At 40.0% G+C, this 23,296-nt stretch overlaps 1 protein-coding gene across 1 annotated transcript in view; it reads left to right on the forward strand.

The window, feature by feature from the left end:
* The first annotated feature begins 122 nt into the window (after positions 1–122).
* Positions 123–23,296, forward strand: part of LOC139719807 (endoplasmic reticulum transmembrane helix translocase-like) — a 32,250-nt gene continuing 9,076 nt past the window's right edge. The window contains exons 1-22 of the mRNA XM_071631192.1: positions 123–377; positions 3,366–3,455; positions 4,524–4,717; positions 5,616–5,735; positions 6,220–6,328; positions 6,722–6,898; positions 8,130–8,259; positions 9,160–9,215; positions 9,879–10,005; positions 10,793–10,930; positions 11,874–11,994; positions 13,453–13,607; positions 14,250–14,425; positions 15,249–15,359; positions 16,163–16,288; positions 16,938–17,046; positions 18,114–18,226; positions 18,811–18,903; positions 19,887–19,983; positions 20,779–20,843; positions 22,367–22,523; positions 23,077–23,081. Coding sequence (XP_071487293.1) covers positions 123–377; positions 3,366–3,455; positions 4,524–4,717; positions 5,616–5,735; positions 6,220–6,328; positions 6,722–6,898; positions 8,130–8,259; positions 9,160–9,215; positions 9,879–10,005; positions 10,793–10,930; positions 11,874–11,994; positions 13,453–13,607; positions 14,250–14,425; positions 15,249–15,359; positions 16,163–16,288; positions 16,938–17,046; positions 18,114–18,226; positions 18,811–18,903; positions 19,887–19,983; positions 20,779–20,843; positions 22,367–22,523; positions 23,077–23,081 — 2,724 coding nt within the window. The remainder of the gene's footprint in view (positions 378–3,365; positions 3,456–4,523; positions 4,718–5,615; positions 5,736–6,219; positions 6,329–6,721; positions 6,899–8,129; positions 8,260–9,159; positions 9,216–9,878; positions 10,006–10,792; positions 10,931–11,873; positions 11,995–13,452; positions 13,608–14,249; positions 14,426–15,248; positions 15,360–16,162; positions 16,289–16,937; positions 17,047–18,113; positions 18,227–18,810; positions 18,904–19,886; positions 19,984–20,778; positions 20,844–22,366; positions 22,524–23,076; positions 23,082–23,296) is intronic.

The following is a 23,296-nucleotide window of genomic DNA, read 5'->3' on the forward strand; positions in this document are numbered from 1 at the left end:
CTAAAATGTTATAAATACCATAAGTTTTTATTATCAAAATGAATGATTACTCCATAAAAGAATTTTTTATGATGCAGCTCTACACTATAGATTAGCAACATCTCAGCGTTTATTCAGGCAATATGGCACCGTCCATGGAAGAAGGGATTGAGAGTGTTACTCCTTACAATCTGCGTCCACTTGTTCTCCATGGATACATATTCCCATTTATTTTCGTTTACATTGCTTGGTTATATCTACTAGTCATCGTCTATGGAGTCAGTGATTATCTAGAGGCAGGCTTGATCGTTCTAGCAGGCATCGGCTGTGTCCAGATTTTGGTCTGCTTGTTCTGCCATTGGTCAATACACGTGAGATGTTCACTCACGTGCAGAAAGGTAAGTGGACGTGTTACACAGTGGACCGACCGGTGGTCGGTGGTTGGTACCGGTGGTGGCGTTAAACTTACGCTACGCTACGTTGCGTTGGATGCCGGATGACGATGACCTTGATTGAGTCCTTGACGTGGCGACGGCCGCTTGTAAATGTAGACAAAGTAGAGGCGCTTGTGTACTTTCGCACCTGTTTGTCGAATGATCTCCGAACTGCACAAACTCACCCTTATTAATATTAGATACTTGCAATATTAGTTGCATTGCATTGTTTGTAAGTTGCATCTGATATCAGCGAGGTAGCGATTATCCATCAGACTGGGTCTCCAAAGTCGAATTTCTCTAGAGTAAAATATCCCGTTTGCGGCAGTTTATGTGACTTTAAGCATTGTTAAGGGTTTTTCCAACTTGTAAACAAATCAGGCAAATTATTTTCAACCATTTCATATATTATAGACAAGATTATTCATTAACGCAATTGTTTTCATAAAAGAAATTTACCATTGACCAATGCAGTTTTCATGATTTACCAGGGCAAAACCCGGCACAATTTTCGCTGATAAGGGCGATATGCGACGTGGTATTTCTGCTTGCGGCACGATGTACAATCCCTATGCAATACGCGCGTGCTCCGCGATCTTTCGCTGAACGCCTTCACATGTCTCGCGAACACGTGAAAATAGCGGGCACACATGCATTGGCCGCAAACAAGATCGCAATTCTGGCGGTGTTGTTGATGTCTTTCTCGTGTTTTTCTCATTTTTTTTCGATGGTAACATCCACTTTCCGAAAAAAATGGCGGCCCACATCGGCTCGCGAAAGTTCTATTTTACGTGAGGATATGTTTTCAAAATCCATTTAGAACATCGAGAAAACGACAAAAAATCCAGTTTCTTGGACCATTATTTCTTAACTGTTATGTTAAGAAGTACCGAAAATTTCATTTTGGATGCGATATGTTGTCATTTAGGTGAGAAAATTTCACTTTCGTCAGAGATCGTGCTCATTTTATCGGTTGGTTTTTGTTGATTGCTAGTGTGTTAGTATATGTGTAGTGTGCATGTAACAGTGCAGTGCTGTGTTTAGCGGTATATTATGGTGTATGTTGTACCTGCCGCGAACGGCTGCACGGCCGCTTACTGACGCAGTTACTCTAGACTCTACAATTAGAGTAAAATATCCCGTTTGCGGCAGTTTAAGCATTGTTAAGGGTTTTTCCAACTTGTAAACAAATCAGGCAAATTATTTTCAACCATTTCATATATCATAGACAAGATTATTCATTAACAAAATTGTTTTCATGAAAGAAATTTATCATTGACCAACGCAGTTTTCATGATTTACCAGGGCAAAACCCGGCACAATTTTCGCCGATAAGGGCGATATGCGACGTAGTATTTCTGCTTGCGGCACGATGTACAATCCCTATGCAATACGCGCGTGCTCCGCGATCATTAGCTGAACGCCTTCACATGTCTCGCGAACATTGCGTAAGCGCCAATTGCCATTGCGAAAGCACGTGAAAATAGCGGGCGCACATGCATTGGCCGCAAACAAGATCGCAATTCTGGCGGTGTTGTTGATGTCTTTCTCGTGTTTTTCTGAATTTTTTCGATGGTAACATCCACTTTCCGAACAAAAATGGCGGCCCACATCGGCTCGCGAAAGTTCTATTTTATGTGAGAATATGTTTTCAAAATCCATGAGCATCGGGAAAACGACAAAAAATCAAGTTTTTTAGACCATTATTTCTTAATTGTTATGTTAAGAAGTACCGAAAATTTTATTTTGGATGCGATATGTTGTCATTTAGGTGAGAAAATTTCACTTTCGTCAGAGATCGTACCCATTTTATCGGTTGGTTTTTGTTGATTGTTAGTGTGTTAGTACATGTGTAGTGTGCATGTAACAGTGCAATGCTGTGTTTAGCTGTATATTACCGTGTATGTTGTACCTGCCGCGAACGGCTGCACGGCCGCTTACTGACGCAGTTACTTTTAGTTTTAGTACTTTTAGTATTTACAAGTGTCAGAAAATTGTAGAAAATCTTGATGGCTTGTAATGCTACTCTGAACACTGGTACACAAGCCTGCACAGTACAAATACGTTCAGCGCATGCTTTATAGTTTAAGTTAAGGGTCGATTATTTATTCGAAATGTAGCGACACAGCGGCTTTTTCTATGGTGTCTTCGAACATTGTTAAAAAGCTAGAATTTTATTTTCTCTTTTCCTAAGCCAAGTCTTGCGTTAGTGGTTGTAGCTTCAAGGCGGTTGAGCGCGCGCGCGTGTGCACGAATGTGCTGCGACTTGTATCCTTCTTTTCTATCTTTTATTCTTTCATTTTTACAATAGGTAGAATCGATGCCCTTTCCTTCCTATCAATTATTTCTTCACAATGATAGTTTTCCTCTTGTCTAACTTTTTCAATTTCCTTTTTCACTGTATTTTCTTCCTAATTGTTCTTTGTTTCCTTCATGTTTTTTCCCCTCCAATTACAAGGGTTTTCCTTTCTATTCTCTCCAATATCTTTTTCTTATGTGTCGTTCTAATGAATCTTTTTTTTTTTGTTCATTTCCTTTTCAACCTGTACAGTATAATTCTTTTTCTTTCCTTCCTAGTCATTTTTGCTTTCATCCATTTTTTGATTTATTCATCTCTCATTCTGTTAATCTAGTGCTTTTCTGTTTTCAGTCTAGATTTTTCTCTTTTCGTTTCAAACATCCATCTCTCCTCTTATGCATCAAATAATCTAACTTAAAAGCACAGAGTCAGTCCTTGTTTTGTGTTGTCTTTTGCCTGTTTGGCATTGCATTCGTTGTGATGTCACAATCACTTTGCAGTCTATCAATCGTTTTCAGTTGTATCCATTCTTAATTGTTATTTGTTGTTGTTGATGTTGTTCAAAATATCATGTAATGTATTGTGAAATTGTTTTTAGTCACTGACTTTTTGTGACTTCATTCCATTTTTTGTGTTGTGTCATTCATTGGCAGGAATCCAACCCATTTGATGCTGACTGGGTGAAGGTGGTCCCAACCGCAAACAATGGCTATCCCGAGCTGGTTCAGCTTCACACAGATCGGGTAAGGCAAATCACACAACTTAACCCGTTGAGGATGAATCCCGAGTATACTCAGCAGGTGTCTATGGAAAATGCGTGTTGTAGCAAAATCGGTCCGTCCTCAATGGGTTTGTAAGAGGTGATGCATTGTGACCATGAGGGCTGAAGTCTATGCAGTAGACTCTACTTACATTTGAAGTAGAGTGTCGAGTATTAAATGCAATTGCAGGCCTCGAATTTCATCAAATTTGGGTCAAAGCCACTTTTTTTTTTTTTGAGGTGACACGAATCCACTTAAAGGGGCACAAGTGAGTAACAAAATATTGTGGCCTTAAACTGTTTGATTTTAAAAGGGGCATTCTGGTCAGTGGGTGGGGCATGGCAGCAAATTGCTGATAGCTATTGGGTATTTTGAGCACTGCATTTGATGTATATTACTGTATTTTGAATTAGACTTGCAGACAAGACAGGGTATCATTGCACAACAAGAAGTCACATACAACTTGCACAAGGGTAAAAAGGTTGGCTACAGTTGTTTCATTGAAAATCTTTGCTTTTAGACTCAATGTCATGGCACAAATGGTTATGGCACTAGCTAGGCAAGTCTGATGAGCCTATCGAGCGAAAATCCTATAGTACTTAACACTGTTTAAGAGGCAACTTTTTTTTTGTCCTCAGTTCTGATACGGTAATTCAAAGAGATTTAATCCATTTTGATCAAATGTTAAGGTATCAACAATCAGATTCAATATCTCTAATGCTTCATGCTTGTTACATCTACTGCACTTCCCCGCAAAACGCATCATTTGCACACCCAACTTGTACATGTACATGGTACCAGTATTCTAATGATGATGAGATGAAAACTTTTCCTTACAGTCAAAATCAGTGATGTTGAATACTGAATGTGTGATACATAAAAGTGTTGGCAGAAAGAAATACCTTCAAGAGTGTGTAATTGCCTGTTAGTTTGTTGTTGGTTTTTGTTTTTTTTTAAAGGAATTTGAAATATAGAAGTTGTACATTTCAGAATTCATTGTGTACTCCCACATTATTTTCTTCCAACATTACTCTTGTAATCTCCACACAGCACCCCGCCACAGGCAAGAGAGACCTGTGGTTCATGTTCCAGAAGACTAAGTATGTGTACGATGCCGAGGAGAAGAAGCGCTTCACAGCTCTGGAGTTCCCCATCAACCTCCCCTTCAAGATGTACCAGTCCTGGAAGGGTTATCAGGAGGACTCGGAGGTGGCCTCTGCCAAGAAATCTTTTGGCGACAATCAGTGAGTTAAAAAGCAGCCAGCCAACTCGGAAGTGACTTACCTTACTCTTACAAATTGCATTCGGATTTTCCCAATAACTGAACTAATATTTAAGCCTATCATTGTGGTAGATCTACCCTCTCCGTAGCACCACCCCAACTTATCATTGCTATCATTTGCAAACGGGTTCCCAGTGGTAGTGAAAAGGTTAAGGAAACTAAAGAGTGCTTTTTTCAAAGTTATGCTTGATCCTGTGTTATGAGTCAGGAAAATGATTCTTGGGTTTTGGTTGTTGTTGGTTTTGTTTTCTTTTTCCTCTCTCTCTCTCTCTCTCTCTCTCTCTCTCTCTCTTAAACAGTTAGCAGATGCTATTGTAGATGTCTAGTAATGCATTATACGATGATCACGTCGTCTGACCATGCAAAAACCAGCTATCAAGCAACACGTTTTGCAAAGAATGTGTAATACATTGTATGTCCACTGTCTATGAATATGCTGATAGATGGATGTATGTATAGATAGATTGGTAAAGATACAATTTTACTATAGACAGATAGGTAGATAGACAGATACAGCTGTAGATAGAATATGTGAAGATAGATGGATGAGTATGACACAAAGCTGTCAAGCACCAGAACTTTGTTGATGATATCCAGCTTGCTAAATGTCTGTAATCAGTTTCAGGAAATCATCTATCACTCATTGATCATTTGATTATGTGACTTGGACAAATCTCTGCTTATTTACTTGATTGCAGTTGTAAGCAAAGTACAAGTAGCAGCCAAGCTTTCTTTGGGCAAAATTTATTGTTTCTCCATGTTGAAACTGACGCCAATCAGTTAAAAAAAGGAATCATGAACAGTTGCTCACCACTCACTGCTCAACGTCTGCTTTACGTTCATTGTTCTGCGATCCACAGGTTGACCATGGAGCCACCAGAGTTCAAGGAACTATTCAAGGAGAGAGCCACCGCCCCCTTCTTTGTGTTCCAGGTCTTCTGTGTGGCCCTGTGGTGTCTAGATGAGTACTGGTATTACAGGTATGTGACACAGCGATAGCTCATACAACTGGTAGTACTGTGTTAGTAACCAATGATCATTTACTCTCTGTATGTAAATTAAATTTATGGTTAAAGATTCTAATTCCTCACCCGAATTTTGATTGAAAGTACAATTTCTGAGTGACTTTTTTTTTTTAAACCTTCTTCAAACATTCATCATTCAGATATCCAATATCAGGAATAAAGGAAAAGTAAAGATATACAACATTTTTCACTTAAGTAGTGACTATCTACCCAAGATACGAAATTTGTGGTGCTGCAGTTTATGCCGGGTATTGATTGCCCACATAGTTCTTTTGAAGAATCTAGCTTTAGTTAGTCAAGTATAAGTCGGAGGGGGAAGAAAACATGAAATAAAATTAAATGAAATGAATGAAAATTGGGCGAATACTGCTTAAGTTCATCATTAAAAAGGAAACAGAAGGTACTGTTCACTTTTTGTTGTTCTAACTTTGTACTACAGTGTCTTTACGCTCTTCATGCTGGTCACGTTTGAGGCTACCTTGGTTCACCAGCAGCTGAGGAACTTGACTGAAATCAGGAAAATGGGCAACAAACCTTTCATGGTTCAGGTAAAGCAGTTTGCAGTGATATGTGTGGTCCAAAAATGTTCTTACTTTCCATTCCTTGGTCCAGTTTTCCAGCTGTCCTAGAACATATAATTGTTATTGTGTGTGTGTGTGGGGGGGGGGGGTGGGGAGTATCAATTGTTTTGTTTGGATTTTCCAGTTTGATTTTTAAACTACAACTTGTACTTCTAAAGTAGACAGTGTCCAATCAAAAGGACTGCCCTCAAGTTTGACAAAAGATAGATCACAGTTAGACCCTCCAACTTTATGTCTACCTCAAACAATGAGAAGACTTCTAGGCTTTGAAGCTTAATTACTTGTCTTGGCTGCTACACAACAAAGGCCTCAAATCCTCGGTTAATGGATGATGCATTTTTTCCCGTTACCTTGGTGTAGGTCTTCCGGAACCGCAAGTGGCGTCCCATCCTCAGCAGCGAGCTTGTGCCCGGAGACATCTGCTCAATCACCCGTTCCCATAACGACAACCCCGTCCCCTGCGACATGCTGCTCCTGCGGGGACCGTGCATTGTGGATGAGTCAATGCTCACGGGAGAGTCTGTGCCTCAGATGAAAGTAAGAGCCTGTGGGAAAAATTCTTGTCTCTTGAAGCCATCAATCAGCCTGCAATCATGAATTTTTCTGTTCTTTTGACAGGCAGAAAGATATATTCCATCAAAATCTATATAATGGGAATTGAACTACATTTTTTTTTTCTAGTGAAATCATTTTAATAGTAAGGAATTGCAGCCTGAAAAATCGTTACTGAAATTCACTGCATTTCACCAAATATCATTGATCATACTTTGCATGTGGTAGGAGACAAGAGGGGATTTTTTTTTCTCTCATTTTGTAGCAAATACAACTTCAATCTTCTCCATAAATTATTATATAAAACAGGCCTATGATGTTTTGGAGATGCTCATTTCAGTTTTGCACATTTCAGAATCTAAACAGCAGCAAGGATTATTCAGCGTCAGCTGTTCTCATGCTCACAGTGATTTATTTCATAACTGGCAGTTAATTTCTTTGTCCTCCCTAACCCATCTTAATGAAGTTACCTATCCCTTGATCTCGGCATAGGGAAATATTTAGAGGTAGAAGCGTTGAAAGAGCGCAAACCTCCACAAAAGCCATAGGATCGCAAATGCCATAGAAATGTGCACCCATCCTTTAAAAAAGAAATCATCTGTTCCAATTTTAACCATGAATTTGTCTTGGAAATCTTATAAAAATTCATCCATAATTTTTCGCTTAGGACCGCTAACAGACAAATGAACAAATGCCAGCCAATATACTATATGTCAGAGTTGATGAGGATGGCTGATTTCTTCTATTTCTCTTGAGCATCTTGATGGATATAACTTATTTTAGTTGGAAAGCTATGCAATTAAAAATTACTTAATTCAGTTTCTGATGTGTGCCCTGATTTGTGTATTGTTTGAAAATTGCATTCATATGGTTCTTAGTGCTTTGTCACCATTCAAACCTCTTTGTTAACAGAATTCCATTTTCTATGTATACATATAGTCCCAGACCTGCCAATCTCCATGTTAATATTGAAGGCAAAATACTGTAAAACGAGGAATGTTCACATGCATTTTAATTTTGCGAATTTCGCAAGCGCCAAAATTCGCGAAATTAAAATGCATGCGAAAGTTCTTGCCTACACTATATGCATTGGATGCTAGTGGCAATTCGCGAAAATTTCATGCTGCGAGAAAGGCCGTTGGCTCCAATTCATGAATATATCGTGTTTTACAGTAGCACACAGGTGATTTTCATAAAATCTCTTTGACCATTGCAGGAGCCAGTGGAAGGCCTGGACCCAGATAATGTCCTGGACCTCCAGATGGACGGCAAGCTGCATGTCCTGTTTGGAGGCACTAAGGTGGTTCAGCACTCGCCCCCGAGCAAGTCGGCTCCAGGACTCAAAGGTAAAAGAGCATTCCTCTTTAATACTTTGGACTGTTAATGAACTTCAGCTGTGTGCCAGAGAGTTCAGACATAGAGACATGGAGACATAATTTGGGTTTCCTAGGCTTAGAAATAACATAATTACCTTCGCCAAGGAAGGAGGTTATGTTTTCCTTTCCGTTGGTTTGTTTGTTTGTTTGTCCGTGTGCAAAATAACTCAAAAAGTTGTTAAGGATTTGGATGAAACTTGCAGGAAAGGTTGATAATGACACAAGGAACAGATGGTTAAATTTTGGTAGCAATCCTTGAATTTTTGTGGATTTTATGAAGGATTTTCAATATTTTGGCAGGTAGGGTCAATGAACTTGGAGTTCAAGCTGCATATTTTTGAGGTCGTCATGCGTGCACTAGAGGCATGCTCTAGTTTCTGGTCCAGGGCGAGGCGCACCGCACAGCTGGCATTGATGATGTAACAAAAGGTTTCTATATTGGGAAATTGGCCAATTTTCAGCGTGCATATGTATCATGGGTAGAAATCACTGATATCTACGGAAGAACAATGTCAGTGGTGGAAATTAGCTGCTTGGCAGAGGTCTGCACTCTCAAAGTGCTTCTCTCGTTTATAGTATAATGTCCACACTGTTAATGTTGAATAAATGAATATTGAAACCTCAAGAGTATTGATTGTATACATAGATGCTTTCATAGTATCGCTGGATTGTAATAAACCACAAATCTGTCTTTTTTTTTTCTCTCAGATATAGTGACTTCAGTTGAGATTTGATGTTACAGTAACTTCATCCGCTCATCTTTGCATCATTATGTTTAAAAGCTTCTTCTAGTTTGCCCAGCTTGTCTTAACACTCACTGTAATATACAGTGTACATGAAACCCAATTTTTTTTTTCTCTCTCTTGGCAGCTACGGACAATGGATGTATAGCGTACGTTTTGCGCACTGGCTTCAATACGTCTCAGGTATGTTTTTGATGTGAGGTTTTTGAGACTTTTGAGGGCTTTTGACAATTAGCTGCCTGTCAGGTAAGTTATTCTGATTCAGGAGAGCTGTAAGTACTTGATTTGATTTAGAAAGGCTTCAAAATTTGATTGAGTTTCATACCATCACTTTATATTCTTGAAGAAAAAGCAAAATACACCGAACAAATGCACCCTTGGCTTACACCATTAACCCGATGGCATCCCGTCTTCGATAAAGTAATTTTCCATAGGCTCTGTACATGTAACACTAGGCGCCTGCACACAGTGAGTTAAACATGACGGATAGATGTGTACGGTAAACCTCAATGCCAGGGAGATGAAAAAATCTAGTGTCATCAGACATATACAAGGAAACCTTGTCATAATGGGGACCTGAAGACCTCAACAATTGCCTTGTTATATCTGGTTACTCACTATACCAGAGTACAGAAACAAAGAAGTATATAGTGTTAGAACCTGTGCAATTAGCTTGTTATAGGTGGAGGTTTTGTTATGTCCAACCTCCCCTCTATAACGAGGTTCCACTGTACATTGAAACAGAACCTGTTCAGGTGTGAACATCAGTAAAGTAGTGATTGGTCATTTAGGATGGATTTCATGGTCTGATGGTAGTGGTGCATCCTTTTCTCTCTCCCGTTTTAGGGGAAACTCCTGAGCACCATCCTCTTTGGGGTGAAGCGGGTGACAGCCAACAACCTGGAGACCTTTCTCTTTATCCTCTTCCTCCTCATCTTCGCCATCGCGGCAGCCTCGTACGTCTGGATCGAAGGTCAGCTCTGTTTGCTAACTTTAGCCTATTTTTGGCCAAAGAAAGAATGGGTTGGGAATATTCTGTCTCCATGCCATCATTAGGGTGGGGGTCGTTCTGTGCGGGGTTGTTGGCATGACGCCCCTTGTTCCTCAGCAGCGAGTGGATTCAGTGAAACGTCTCTCAGATTTCTATTGCAATGTTCAGACAATTAAGATTTTTTTGGTGATTGAATTTTTGAAATACCGGGGTGCTTGATGTATATATAACTGCGGGGGATTCCAGATAATGCTATCTGTATGCTGTAATGCATGCTTACGTATTTTCTTCTGTATCTCTTTTGCAGAGTGTGTTCCGCTTGTTTGGTTTTAGTGGCAGAATTGTGAAATAAACTCAAGTGGAGGCAGCTGTGCTGTTTTGACACACAAATCTGATTGTGAAGCATACATGCACACCTTATTCCTTATCAGTAATGTTGAAATCTGCAACCAAGTTACTGGTTATAGTAGTGTGCAGCTATTGTAGGTTACAATACTTGAAGCCAGCATGGCAATGATTAAAATGCCCACAGCTAATTGTTTCTTGTGTATTTGAGGCAAAGGGAAATATAGTCATGAGTGGTTGCACTCTTTTGGTGCTGCATGGAATCAGTGTTAATATGCTGGTTTGCATGTTGTTGTTTTTTTTTACTCAATTATACAGTGTAGTTGTCCTTATCTTTCCACCACAGTTCATATCAAAATGAATGTGGTATGCATGGATTTTTTAGATGAAGTAGAATTGAAGATATGTCTCCATTTTGTCGCAGGCACCAAGGACCCGACTCGCAACAAGTACAAGTTGTTCCTGGAATGTACCCTCATACTGACGTCCGTCGTCCCCCCAGAGCTCCCCATCGAGCTGTCTCTGGCGGTCAACTCTTCTCTGTTGGCCCTCACAAAGCTAGGCAAGTTTGGAAAGCCAATGAAGAGCATCACATACCTACTTCACCCTCTCCCTTTTTACCCACTCCCCTCTATCCCTTTCACCCACCCTCTTTCCTTTTTGCCTGTGATCTGTACCCCTTGCAGGTTTCCCTCTCCTTCTTCCCCTCTCCCCTCCACTCCCCCTCCCCTCTCCCCTTTTCCCTTCCCCATCCACCTTCCCATTCCTCCTCTCCTCTCCTCCTTCCCCTTTCCCCCTTCCCCTGTCCCCTCTACCACCTCCCCTCCCCCATCTCCCCTCCCTCTCCCCCCCCCCCCTCTCCTTCACCCTCCCTCTTATCCACTCCTTTTCCCCATCCCCAAGCTAAATTCACATATTTTAAAGAAGGCTGAAGATATTGTAGGGAAGTATTGGTTTTAGGGTGCTCAGTAGTGGTAAAAACATCCTGACAGTATATGAGTGAGCAAGCAATGTCATAGGCCTGAGAAAAATGTCTTCATGCATTTGTGCAAGATGAAGTGTGTTTACTGTAAAAGTGGATATTGGCAAGTACATCTAATGTTTTTTTGCTGAGCTGGGTAACATGATGTTCCTTGCTTTTTTAATACCCCGGAATCAAGGCGAACGTATAGCAAGCAAAGATATAGGCTTGCTCTTATTTTCGCGCTAGTAGCTGGTTGCGCAAAATTCTTGAAAATTTCAACACCATGAAAATTTCCACTTTTACCGTATTGCTTACATGCACTACAGTAAAGTTTCACCGTGGAGAAAAAAGACACTTGCAGCATTCCATCATTGTCACGTACGGTACCTGGAAGACTTGGTGCAATGTTGATATTCTTCACTGCATGATGTATCAGTAAATAAAAAGTAGAAACTTGTGTAAACATTTTCATAAAAATCTGTTACATCTGCTAAGGGGACGATGACAAAATTCTAATTCAGTCATTCTTTGTGACTTGTAGGTGTCTACTGCACAGAGCCATTCCGCATTCCATTTGCCGGCAAAGTGGACATTTGCTGCTTCGACAAGACTGGTACACTGACCAGTGATAACTTGGTGGTTGAGGGTGTGGCAGGCTTACAGTAAGTAGTACATCGATTCAACTGTTTAATCAGTCTGTGTGATAGACCTGCAATTTCCTGTTGTTTTTATGCCTCCACCACGAAGTGGTGCCGGAGGCATTATGTTTTCGGGTTGTCCGTCCGTCCGTCCGTCCGTCCGTCCGTCCGTCCTTCCGTCCGTCCGTAATGAATTTTGTGGACAGGGTAACTACCAAAACCTTTTGAGGTATCCTAATGAAACTTGGCATGTATGTGTATTAGGGGGTGAAGTTGTGCCTATCAACTTTTGGGTGCACATGCTCAAGGTCAAAGGTCAAAAGGTCAAGGTCAAATGCTTAAAATTTTACTATTTCCCCCATATCTATGCAATGCCTGAAGATATTTTCTTGAAACTTAGTGTATACATGTACTACCCAATTAAGATTCTCTGGTGAAAGTTTGGGGTCATGAGGTCAAAAGGTCAAAGGTCAAAAGGTCAAGTAAAATGTTAAAATTTCACTTTTTTCTCTGTATCTTGGAAATTGTTCAAGGTATCTTCATGGAACATAGTGTATATGCATCTACTGACTGGCAGTGGTTATCTAGGGAATTTAGGGTTCATGGGGTCAAAGGTCAAGGGCAATACTTCAAAATCTTACTATTTTCCTTATATTTATGCAATGCCAGCAGGATATATATTTTTTAAAACTTGATGTATGCATGTCTAACCCAATAGAGATTCTCTGGGATTTTTTTTTGCCAAGAAGGTCAAAGGTCAAAAGGTCAAAGATCAAGTGAAAGTGCTGAACTTACTTTTTTCTCCATATCTCGGAAGTGGCTCAAGTTATCTTGAAACTTAGCACATGCTGAATTTATGTATGTTCTGCCTGACAGTGCTTCTCTTATAAATCAAAGGCCAGATGAAAATAACAATTTAACGTTCAATACAGAAATTGCGCTTTTTCTCCATACCTTGAAATTACTCAGTGCATAAACTTATGAAATGGTCAAAGTCAAGTTAAAGTTCTTAAATCCTCAAATACATGCTCTCCTATTCATCCAATTAAACATAGGTCAAGGAAGGTAAACATTCAATACATTTGTGACAAACGTGTCATTTTAATATTTTGCCAATTTTGTGAAAATGTAATCACACATTGTCCACATGTACTATAGACCTATTAGGAGAATCATGCATTATGGCGGAGGCATACCAGTCGCCATAGCGACATTTCTAGTTTGTTTTAATTCACCGAGTCTCTCTGTATTGTGATCATGATAAGGGATCTGTTTCAGTGTTGATTTTGGTCCCACTTTGGTGATTTGACGATTTCTACATTGACTTGATTTACAATGTTTGTTTCCGTATGATCACTTTGAGAACAGAAGTATGTTGGTAATGATAGAATGTGCCAGCTTCTGTGGGATCTTACTGTAGTGCTGTGATGCCGCATATACAACTGATTTTTTTTTTTCCTCTTCTCTTTGACCTCTGCCCAGGGGCCGGGACAAGATGTGTGCCATCAGCAATGTTCCCCTGGAGACGGTCCAGGTCCTGGCCACGTGTCACTCCCTTGCCCAGCTGGACGACACGCTGGTTGGTGACCCCCTGGAGAAGGCCACACTGACCGCTGTGGACTGGACTCTCACCAAGGGTCAGTTTTACTGATGCAAGATGCAAAAATAATTGCAGTCCACGTCCAGTGCCTTTTTCAACTTTTGCAGAGAGCCCTGTGTTGTTCTACGATTTTCAGCATTTGTGTTAAAACTTGAGAGAAGTTTAAAGTTTGACAATAATAGCCCTTTGTAGTGTATGACTTCTGAGTTTGTCATTTGTAATATGTGAATGAAAGTTCATAAAAGAGTCATTATTCACAGTATGATTACATGTATAAGTATACAGCAGGATTGATACAATCATGCTTTTAATTGATTTTCCCATAAGATTTGCTGTTTTAGTCATGGTATGGGAATTCACCTAGCATTTTAGCCCAGTTTGGCCAGAGATGTAAAGGAAAATCCTGAGTGATACATATTATGGTCCTTAAAGCCAAACTTTTTGTGACCCATCTTCATCACTGACATCTAGGTGCATAAATAAAGTTTATGCTTGAGTTCATGGTGAGTAGATAGGCACAGATCATTGAAGCAAGGTTTTGCACTTTAACTGGCATGGAAAATAGTTTAGTTGAATACCTCACCCATGATTTTCTTTAAAGTCACTATATCTTCCCCACCCTCCCCACCTCCTTCCACACACACACACACACACACACACACACACACACACACAATAGGTGACGTTGTGATCCCTCAGCGCTTCAGGAGCCAGCCCCTCAAGATCGTCACACGGTACCACTTCTCCAGCGCCCTCAAGCGCATGGCCGTGATCGCCTCGCTGCAGGAGCCCGGATCGGTCGACTGCACCTACCTGGCGACAGTGAAAGGAGCCCCGGAGACTCTCCGATCGATGGTAAGCAGCGAAGACAAATCAAAGATGGATTAGAAAGTCTGCAAACTTGTGACATGTAATCAATTGAAGGAGATGAAATACATGTTGCCTGATGTATGTTTGGGAGATATTATACTGTTTAAAAAGAACAAGGAAGATGAGCATCAATTTTTTATTCAAGATTAACTGACTAACTTACAACTGTATGTGTATATCTTTATGAATGGACAGGCCATCATTATGTCAATTTGTTTGCATCTGCTTTAATCTCAAAGTGCATTGCACTGGCAAAAAATAAGATACTGTTCCAACATGTTTTTCAGGTGTAACCAATTCTCATAAGATGCCTTTAGTAAGGAATAGCCCTATTCATCAGTGTGTCTGAGTGAACTATCCCAAAATTGGCATGCCATTGAATTGAGCAAAGATGGTATATTCCAAGGTGAAAAACGAACATGATTTTCAGTTTATCAAGTAACCTGTTGGTTTCCTTGATACCATGGATACTGTGGCACTAAATGTAGTGATAATCCTTTGTATGTCTATGTTTCTAGTATCACTCAGCTGCAGAGGGTGAATTGTTGTAATGATGACAGTTTTTACATGTACATGTATGTCTATATTTTTGTGTTGCTCACATACAATCAAAGAGTAGTTCTTCCCATCGTGCGCAATTGCCGTTTTTGCTCCCTCCTGAGTCCTACATAGTTCTCGTTCATGCCCAATGAGTATGTCGCTCAGATATGGCTGTAGATAATGTCAGTGAGATATGAACTGGAGGTGGGTATTCTCATGTTTTTGCAAACTCTGTTTTGTTTTGTTTTTTGTTCTCCTTTCTGCATAGTTCTCATTCGTCCCAGATAACTACGATGCGGTCCACTCAGAGATGTCCAGACAGGGTGCCCGGGTCCTGGCCCTGGGCCACAGGAAACTTGGCCACATGTCTTCACAGCAGGTAAGGGGGACCTTTCAGCCATATATTGGCACAGTTGACCACCCTATTGTAATGCCAAGCCCATTAGCTTGCATACATTTGTTTCAGTTACTGTCATATACTACAGGTTTGATATGGGTAAGTTTGAATGTAACCCTGTGAAACTCTTTTTTGCACTCAACAAACTCATCCAAGCATTTTTCTTCAGGTCATGTCATTTGATGACTTTTCTTCGATTGTATCAAAATAGACAATCTATGAGAGTTACATTTGTTCCACTGACAATCATTATTCTATACCATCTAGTCTATGGCTGTAATATTGCCACTTCTGTGGTCCTTATCATGGCATGACTGCTGTCTCTAGCACCAGTGCCTGTATATTCATCACAATAATGTAAATGGATGGATAATGCAAATGTTTTGTTCTGACTCGATCACAGTAAAGTTTCCAACTCTTGTCTATGTAAGCAAAACACCAAAATATGTCCCCAAGGTTGATCACACATTACAGTAACCTATTTTCACCTGGTGGTTTGGGTTTTTTTTAACTGCACTTAACCACAGGCATTTTTTCTAAAGTCACAAGTCATCAATGACCTTTAGAGACTTTAAGAAGGGTAGTTTTTGTCTTCTTCTTGAGCTCATTCAGCCATGAAACCATGGCCATCTTCCATTTCCACACACCACTAAGTAAACAGTCACAGGATTATTTTGAGTTGGTTTTATTGCCAAAATGTCGTACCGTACAATGTTATGACGAACTGTTAGGTGGGGGACTTGTTTTTAATGTTGTGTTTATATCTCTCTTCCCGCACCTCACAGCTACGAGACCTGAGCCGGGATGAGGTAGAGAAGGACCTTGTGTTTGCTGGCTTTGTCATCATCTCCTGCCCACTCAAGGTGGATTCCAAAGCAGCCATCAAGGAGATCCAGCACGCCTCGCACTATGTGAGTCATGTGACCATTCAAGATTCAGACTTTAAAGGGGAACTTTCCCCAAATGTACATGTGGATTGAATTGATGCAGCATTATTTGTAGAACATATCAGTGAAGTTGGAGGAAAATTGGACAATCCATTGAAAAGTTATGAATTCTTAAAGTTTCGGTGCCACCATCACTGGATGAGAAGACTACTGCAATTTGTGACATCATCGCAGAGCAAGAATACTAAGAAAATAGAGAATTTAACATATTTTCATTCTTCAAGCATAATGAAAGAGCAATTGATTTTACCTCTGTCAAAAAGCAGGGGGGGTACAATATTACTCATAACATGTCAGTAACAAGTTAAAGGAATATGATTGTACTTTTCTCAAAAATGAAAATTATATTTTGTAGAATTGTCTTCTAAATTTCTAATATTATTTTGCATTGATGTCACAAACTGTTGTAATCTTCTTATCCAGCTATAGCAACACCAAAACTTTATGAATTCATAACAACTTACAGCCGGCAACATAGCGAAATCTCTACATTTCATGAGCCCCCACGGGTGGATGCTTTATGCTTTAAGTTCAAGAGGAATTAAAGCAAATATCAAAGTAATTACATACAAGTACTATATAAATGAGTAAATTTTGTTCCTCCTCTCTCTAGACCACCATGATTACAGGAGACAACCCCCTAACTGCCTGCCATGTGGCCAAGGAGCTTCGCTTCACAAGGAAACCTCACACACTCATCCTCAAGCCACCCTGTGAGACAGGTAAGTGTTACCATGCAGATGCTATGATTGTGTTGGTATATGGGGCTGACAGTCCTAGCGATGCAGATACAAGATATTTGGTTTGTGGTAAACTTTTAATAAAATATGTTACGATAGTATGGCTTTCAAATTTTGATTTATTACTCAATTTGTGACTCTTACTTTGATGGCAACATATTTTGTTGTATTTCTCAATCTGTAACTCTTGATTTTATAATAGTGAAAACTAAAGGGTTATCGTTGCTAGTGCAGTAGTTAGGCTGCATTTACACCATGTTCTCGGCAACCACGGCAGTCCCGTTTCAGGCCACCGTGGACAAAATGGGATGGGCTTGAAACAACATGGTGAGACGGGATTGGCAAACGCGAGAGGCCGTGAATGCTAGGATGCCATGTCACATTTTTAGACTGTCAAAAAATTTGCCACGGCAGTCCCGGTGCTAATGAGGAATCTTGTATGCAGTGATAAAACAGGGTGAATGCAACAAAATGGTGTGGCAGGTAATAGGCCGTAACAAAACTTGGAGGCTGTCAGCAGCAGGACGCGACTGAAAATATTGATAGTCTAGCCTGACCAGACGCCATGAAATCAGCGCCTGATAGCTACATGTTCACCGGGGTGAGGACTGGAATGAATAAGACCACTGTGCGAAGGGGGGAAAACAGTAGAATGTCTCACCTACCCACGGCGCAATATGTTACGGGCAAATGGGACCGCTGTGGCTGCCGGGGAACATAGTGTAAATGCAGCTTAAACCTGTTCATTGTAGTGGTGTTGTTTCTACTAATGTTTGGTTGTTTGATTGTGGCAGAGAGTACCATTTCTGGACTTGTTTCTTTATTGTTTACACAAAAGGAAGGCAAATTGATAGAGTAGGTGAGGTTTCCTAAAATATCTTCTCAGGCCTTGACAATGGAATTTGGGAGTTGTCTTTTGCCCCCTGAGGTGCATTTCACATGCAGGTACATGCATATTTGCCTGATTGCTCCTTGGAATTCCCTGATTGATGTGTAAGTGTTGGCAGTCCTGAGAATGTATCTACATGATTCCTTTCTCCCTTGCGCAGAATCAGACGAGTGGCACTGGCAGGCCATTGACGACTCTGTGACGTATCCCATGGTCCCCTCCAAGGAAGAGAGACGACTCCTATTGGCTAGTGATCTCTGCCTCACAGGAGAGGTATGCTCTGGACGTAGCGGCCTGAAAAAATGAGAATGATTTGAACTGAAATTACTTGTGCACCTCACACAGCTAATGTGTGTTCATAAGCGATTTCGAATATGATGATTTTTCTTCTTTATGTATTTGATTTATGAATTAGCACTGAAATGAATGCGAAGAATATATGCGGAGTTCCTTTAGGAAAGTATATTTATCCTGTCTAAATTTCAGCATTGTTTATATAACAACATTATACCATTTAGAAAATTCTGTGAATATGGAAATTTCACTGTTTGGTAAGTTTTGATGATGTTGATTTTTTTTATGTACATGTACATGTAATTTGTTTATGTGAATTAGTACCTTTATTAGTAGCATGTTTATTGTCAGCAAAATCAAGAACATAGAATTTGTCTTAGTGAACTAGGCACAAATAAATTTACACCTTTAGAGTAGTCTCATGCATGACATTACAGAAAGTCGGGAGAGGCTAATACTTACTGATATGCAGCATTTATTCTTTCCACTAGCTCAAACACACACATGATGATAATGAGTCATTTGTTTTATTTTTCTTTTCCCTTTTTGGTCATCCTTTGCAGGCTATAACACATCTCCAAGCCACCAACCAGTCTTTCCTGAACACCATACTGCCAAAAGTCAAAGTGTTTGCCAGAGTTGCGCCAAAACAAAAGGTACAGTAAGTGATGTTATACAACGTCCAAGTAGATCCTTGTAATTTGATTGGAGGATTGTTGGTGACGTGATATTCAATAAGTACTCCATTCAACGCGCCGTGCAATTTTGGTTCTATTTTTGCGTGCAACTTGGTTCTATTTTTTCGTTCTATTCCACTGTTCGAGAAATTGTACGGTACTGCGTGCAGCTAGCACAGTGTACGTGTGCGGTACATGCATGCGCGTACGTAGGCCTACGTAGTGCTAGTGTACGTGTATGAGCGCTAGTGTAGCTGTGACCTGTATCCACACTGATTGCGCAAGCCAGAAAGAGAATCGCAGTGGATCCACATGTAAGTATGGCTATATTTTTCATACATATAGCGACTTCTAGGCCTACTTAGACCAAAAAGATCTACTTGGACGTTGTATAAATCAAATAGTGTATGGCCTTTACTCGTGCAATGGAACGAGATTTCGCACTCGGTGAAAGATGAGGCGCACTATTCAACTCGGCTTCGCCTCGTTGAATAGAGCGCCTCTATCTTTCACCTCGTGCGAAATCTCGTACCATTGCACTCGTGACCATTCACTATTTGTATACTATTGTATGAAGTTATCTGATTATATGCTTTCTGCATGGAATCACCCAGACAAGGAATTAATGCAAGCAAATGTTGAACTGAGATAAACACATTCATTGTTATCTTCTAGAGTGTGTTGCCACTGGAAGTATCATGTATGAATTCCGTGAAGGGTTTGATAATTCTGTATCAAAAGCAAATGAGTATATGACCAAAGTAGTTACCGGAATTAGAGAGAAGTTTTTTCTGCACTTTATGAAATGTTAGCAGTGAACGATGGAAATTATGATAGAATGATACAAGGCATCATCCTGCAGAAATGTTTTTTTTTTTTTGACAAGATTGGTTAATACGTGGGTAGTTCATTTCTGCCTCACTTTTGGATGCAGATAAATGACATGATCTCTTTTCTAACAGGAGTATGTCATCACCACCCTAAAGAGTCTAGGCTTCACCACCCTCATGTGTGGAGACGGAACCAATGATGTGGGTGCCCTCAAACATGCACACGTTGGTAAGTCTATGTGTAGTCTTTTTGCAGACTTTTATTCAAAATAGGTCAGTGGGTATGCGCTGTCACGTCATAACTTCGGTGACAGTGATGTTCTTTTTGTCTGTTCTCGTGGCACCTGCCCAGTTTTCAACTTGGACGATGCCAGCGGCTATCTGCAGTCATTCAAAATGTGTTGCACATTGCTGTTATAGGATGGAATTCAAAAACTGATATTCAAATACTGATATTCAAACACTGTTGACAAGGTGTAAAGTAGAGAAATAGTTCAGGCAAGGTAAAACGATTCCCCAATGAAAATATGCTGGATCTAGACCTCTCGTTTTGAAAGCTTGGCAAGAGATTGTTATTTTGTCCAGTGCAGAGTTATATAGAGTTGTAGCAGAAGCCAACTTTACTATCAACTGCAATTCCATATGATATAAGGCCCTGACTCCTTTAGACTTCTGGAACACTTGAAAGACAAAATATCCTGCATGTTAGATTATTGCTCTCAGATATTACTGCTTCAGACAGGTATTTTTTCCTGCTCTAAATATTCCAGCTGACTATATATATACATGGTTCTTAACAACTCAGTTATGTCACATGTCAACAAAGTGTGCCCTAGATTTGAAGGACTGATGTCATTACATATTATTACTTTGTTTGTACATTGTTTATGCACAGACTTCGCATTCATGAAGAGATCTAGAAATAGTTTGTGTAGTGTATTGCATAAAATGTCAGATTGCTGTCATGGTGTGTAAAGCATAGTCTGAAGCTGACGTGAATTGTTTGTCATTTCTTTGCCAAAAGGTGTGGCTCTCCTCTCCAATATTCCAGGAAGGGTGATTAAAGACAAGAAGAAGCAGAAAGATGAGGTATGATGTGGGGAGTCGAGGCTCCAAACAGCATTAGCTTAGACCTATGGCTGTATTTCACACTTTGCTGATGTGCACTTGCTTGTATTGTATGTGCTATATAAATACTAGTTGTTGATTGGGTCATAATGCAGTCACATGACTAATGCAAGAGCATCAAAGTTGTCATATTGCATGCAGTGATGTAACATCAGGCAATATAATTCCATAATTTGACTGGCTCCAGACGAGACTACAATGAAATGATGTGTATTTATTGAGACCATACAATATGATATATATTCCCTTGTCTGTTCTGTTATATAATAATAATATAATAATAAATATCATTTATAAAGCGCTTATTACAACGTTTCTAAGCGCTGCAGAAAAAAATTGGAAAAATAGATTCAATTATGGAATATATACAAATTGTGATACGATGAAACGCAATACAAGATACAAAATACATAAGATGAACATTGTAAGTTATAACTTAAAGAACGAACTTAACATATATACAGACTGCATTTAACAAATCAATACAAATTACATGGCATGAGAGAACAGATGAGTTTTGAGTAATGATTTGAAGGAGTCTACTGTTGGAGCTTCACGGACGTGGATGGGCAAGTTGTTCCATAGTGTAGGTGCAATAACACTGAAGGCGCGGTTGCCATAACGGGTACGGGTGCGCGGTGCCGATGTGAGTTGAAGGTGTGCAGTGGAGTGAGAACGAAGGCGTCTGGTTGTTGAGGAAGTAGATATAGTCCGGAGGGAAACCAGATGATGAAGATAGGATGGTGCTAAGTTGTGGACAATCTTGTAGGTGAGGAGTAGAACTTTGAAGATGATGAATATATTGACTTGACAGTCCCATGAGAGTTATGATTTCGCCTTGAGGCAATATTTTTCCTCAGCACTGCCTGCCTAGGAAAAATATATATATTTTTTTTAACATATGACTCCCATAAGGGCAGCAAGTGTTGGAATACTCCCTTAAAAAGGCAATATTTGTATCATATCATGTGGAGTCTTTGAAAAATTCTGCCTGCTTTGGCATGCATTTTACTTTTGACCAATAACGATTCCATTACATTTTCTGTCCTCTCTTTCTTGTTTGTTTGTCTGTTTAGGTGTGTAATTCAACTCCAAATATGCTTACAGAATAGCAGACTGTACATTTTTTTTGTTGCTAGAAACATTTTGTTTTCAGTTCTGATGCTCAGATGTGAATCTGTGAGAAAGGAAAAAATGGGTAAAATGGAATGAAAAAAAAAATACAAAGATTGGCTTTTGTTTTGTCATTTTAGTTGTCATTGTTGCTAAGATGGTAGTTTCTTGGCTCGATGCACTTGTGTAGCTTGGGTCTCTGTCAATTGCGCCACATGTGCAGGATGCATCAAGCTGCTGGTTGCTGATCTCATATTACTTAGATAGTTCCCTCATTGTAAGGAAGGAGAGCTGGTTGTTTGTCATATGCGCATGTGTCAATAATACCCATAAAATGGTAACATTCTTGCGTTATACACTCTGCAACACAGATGGGAGACGGGGTGGCGGATGGCAAGCAGGCCAAGAATTCAGCAGCCCCTGAAAAGGCCCTTCCGGGCCCATCACATGGGGGAAGGCATGGGGCAGGTGGAGGCAAGGCAGCACGTCAGAGGGCTATAGCCAAGGGAGAGGACCTAACGAGGGTAAGTCACAGCCTGATCTTCCATTCTCAGAACTTTCTCTTATTCATTTATTTATTTGTTTGTTTTGTTTCAGTAGGGTAGCTCTGTCAGTAGCTAAACACTGTTATTCTCAGAGGCCCTTCTTGTCTTCTCATTTTTTTCCTTATGGGAAAATATTTGAAACTTCAACTTTCTCCGGCAAAAGAAAGATGTGGGGGGGGGGATGTAACAAACAAATAAATTTAGTTAAGATTTAGCATCCAAGAAAACTTAAGCTACCTCAGTGAGTAGGCCAGTCCATCGTCCCCAGGAGATTATTTCCAGAGGTTGTTCTTTCTGCAAAAAGTCACAGTGTGCATACAAGTATTTGTGAGATGAAAGTTGGATGGTAAGTTGAGAGATTTGAAAAAAAAAAAATATATCCCATGAGGAAACAAAGGGATTATGATTTTTCACATGGACGTGGTGCAACTGCCAATCAGTGCACAGAAATATTTGATCAAGGTCAGTTATGTACTTTACAGAGCTGCCAGCTGGCAGGTTATCAACATATCTTGTACTTCTTCATCTCAAATAAGAAAATGTTTTTACCAGCTAAATATTTCATTCTTATTTTTTCTTTCGTTCATGCAGTGTATGAACTATTGGTGTAATTTTCCCAATTTGTTAACTTATCATTTCCCCTTCAGAGCAAATACAAGTGTATGTACAGTATATTCATATGTGCACACCCATACATTTGGTGTCTATTTGTTTGTTTGTGACTGTATTTTTGTCTGGAGAATTCGCAACCCCAGG

Source organism: Diadema antillarum, unplaced genomic scaffold (genome assembly GCF_040938485.1).
Source record: "Diadema antillarum isolate AM-2024a unplaced genomic scaffold, OU_Dant_1.0 scf00000115, whole genome shotgun sequence".
Taxonomy (NCBI): domain Eukaryota; kingdom Metazoa; phylum Echinodermata; class Echinoidea; order Diadematoida; family Diadematidae; genus Diadema; species Diadema antillarum.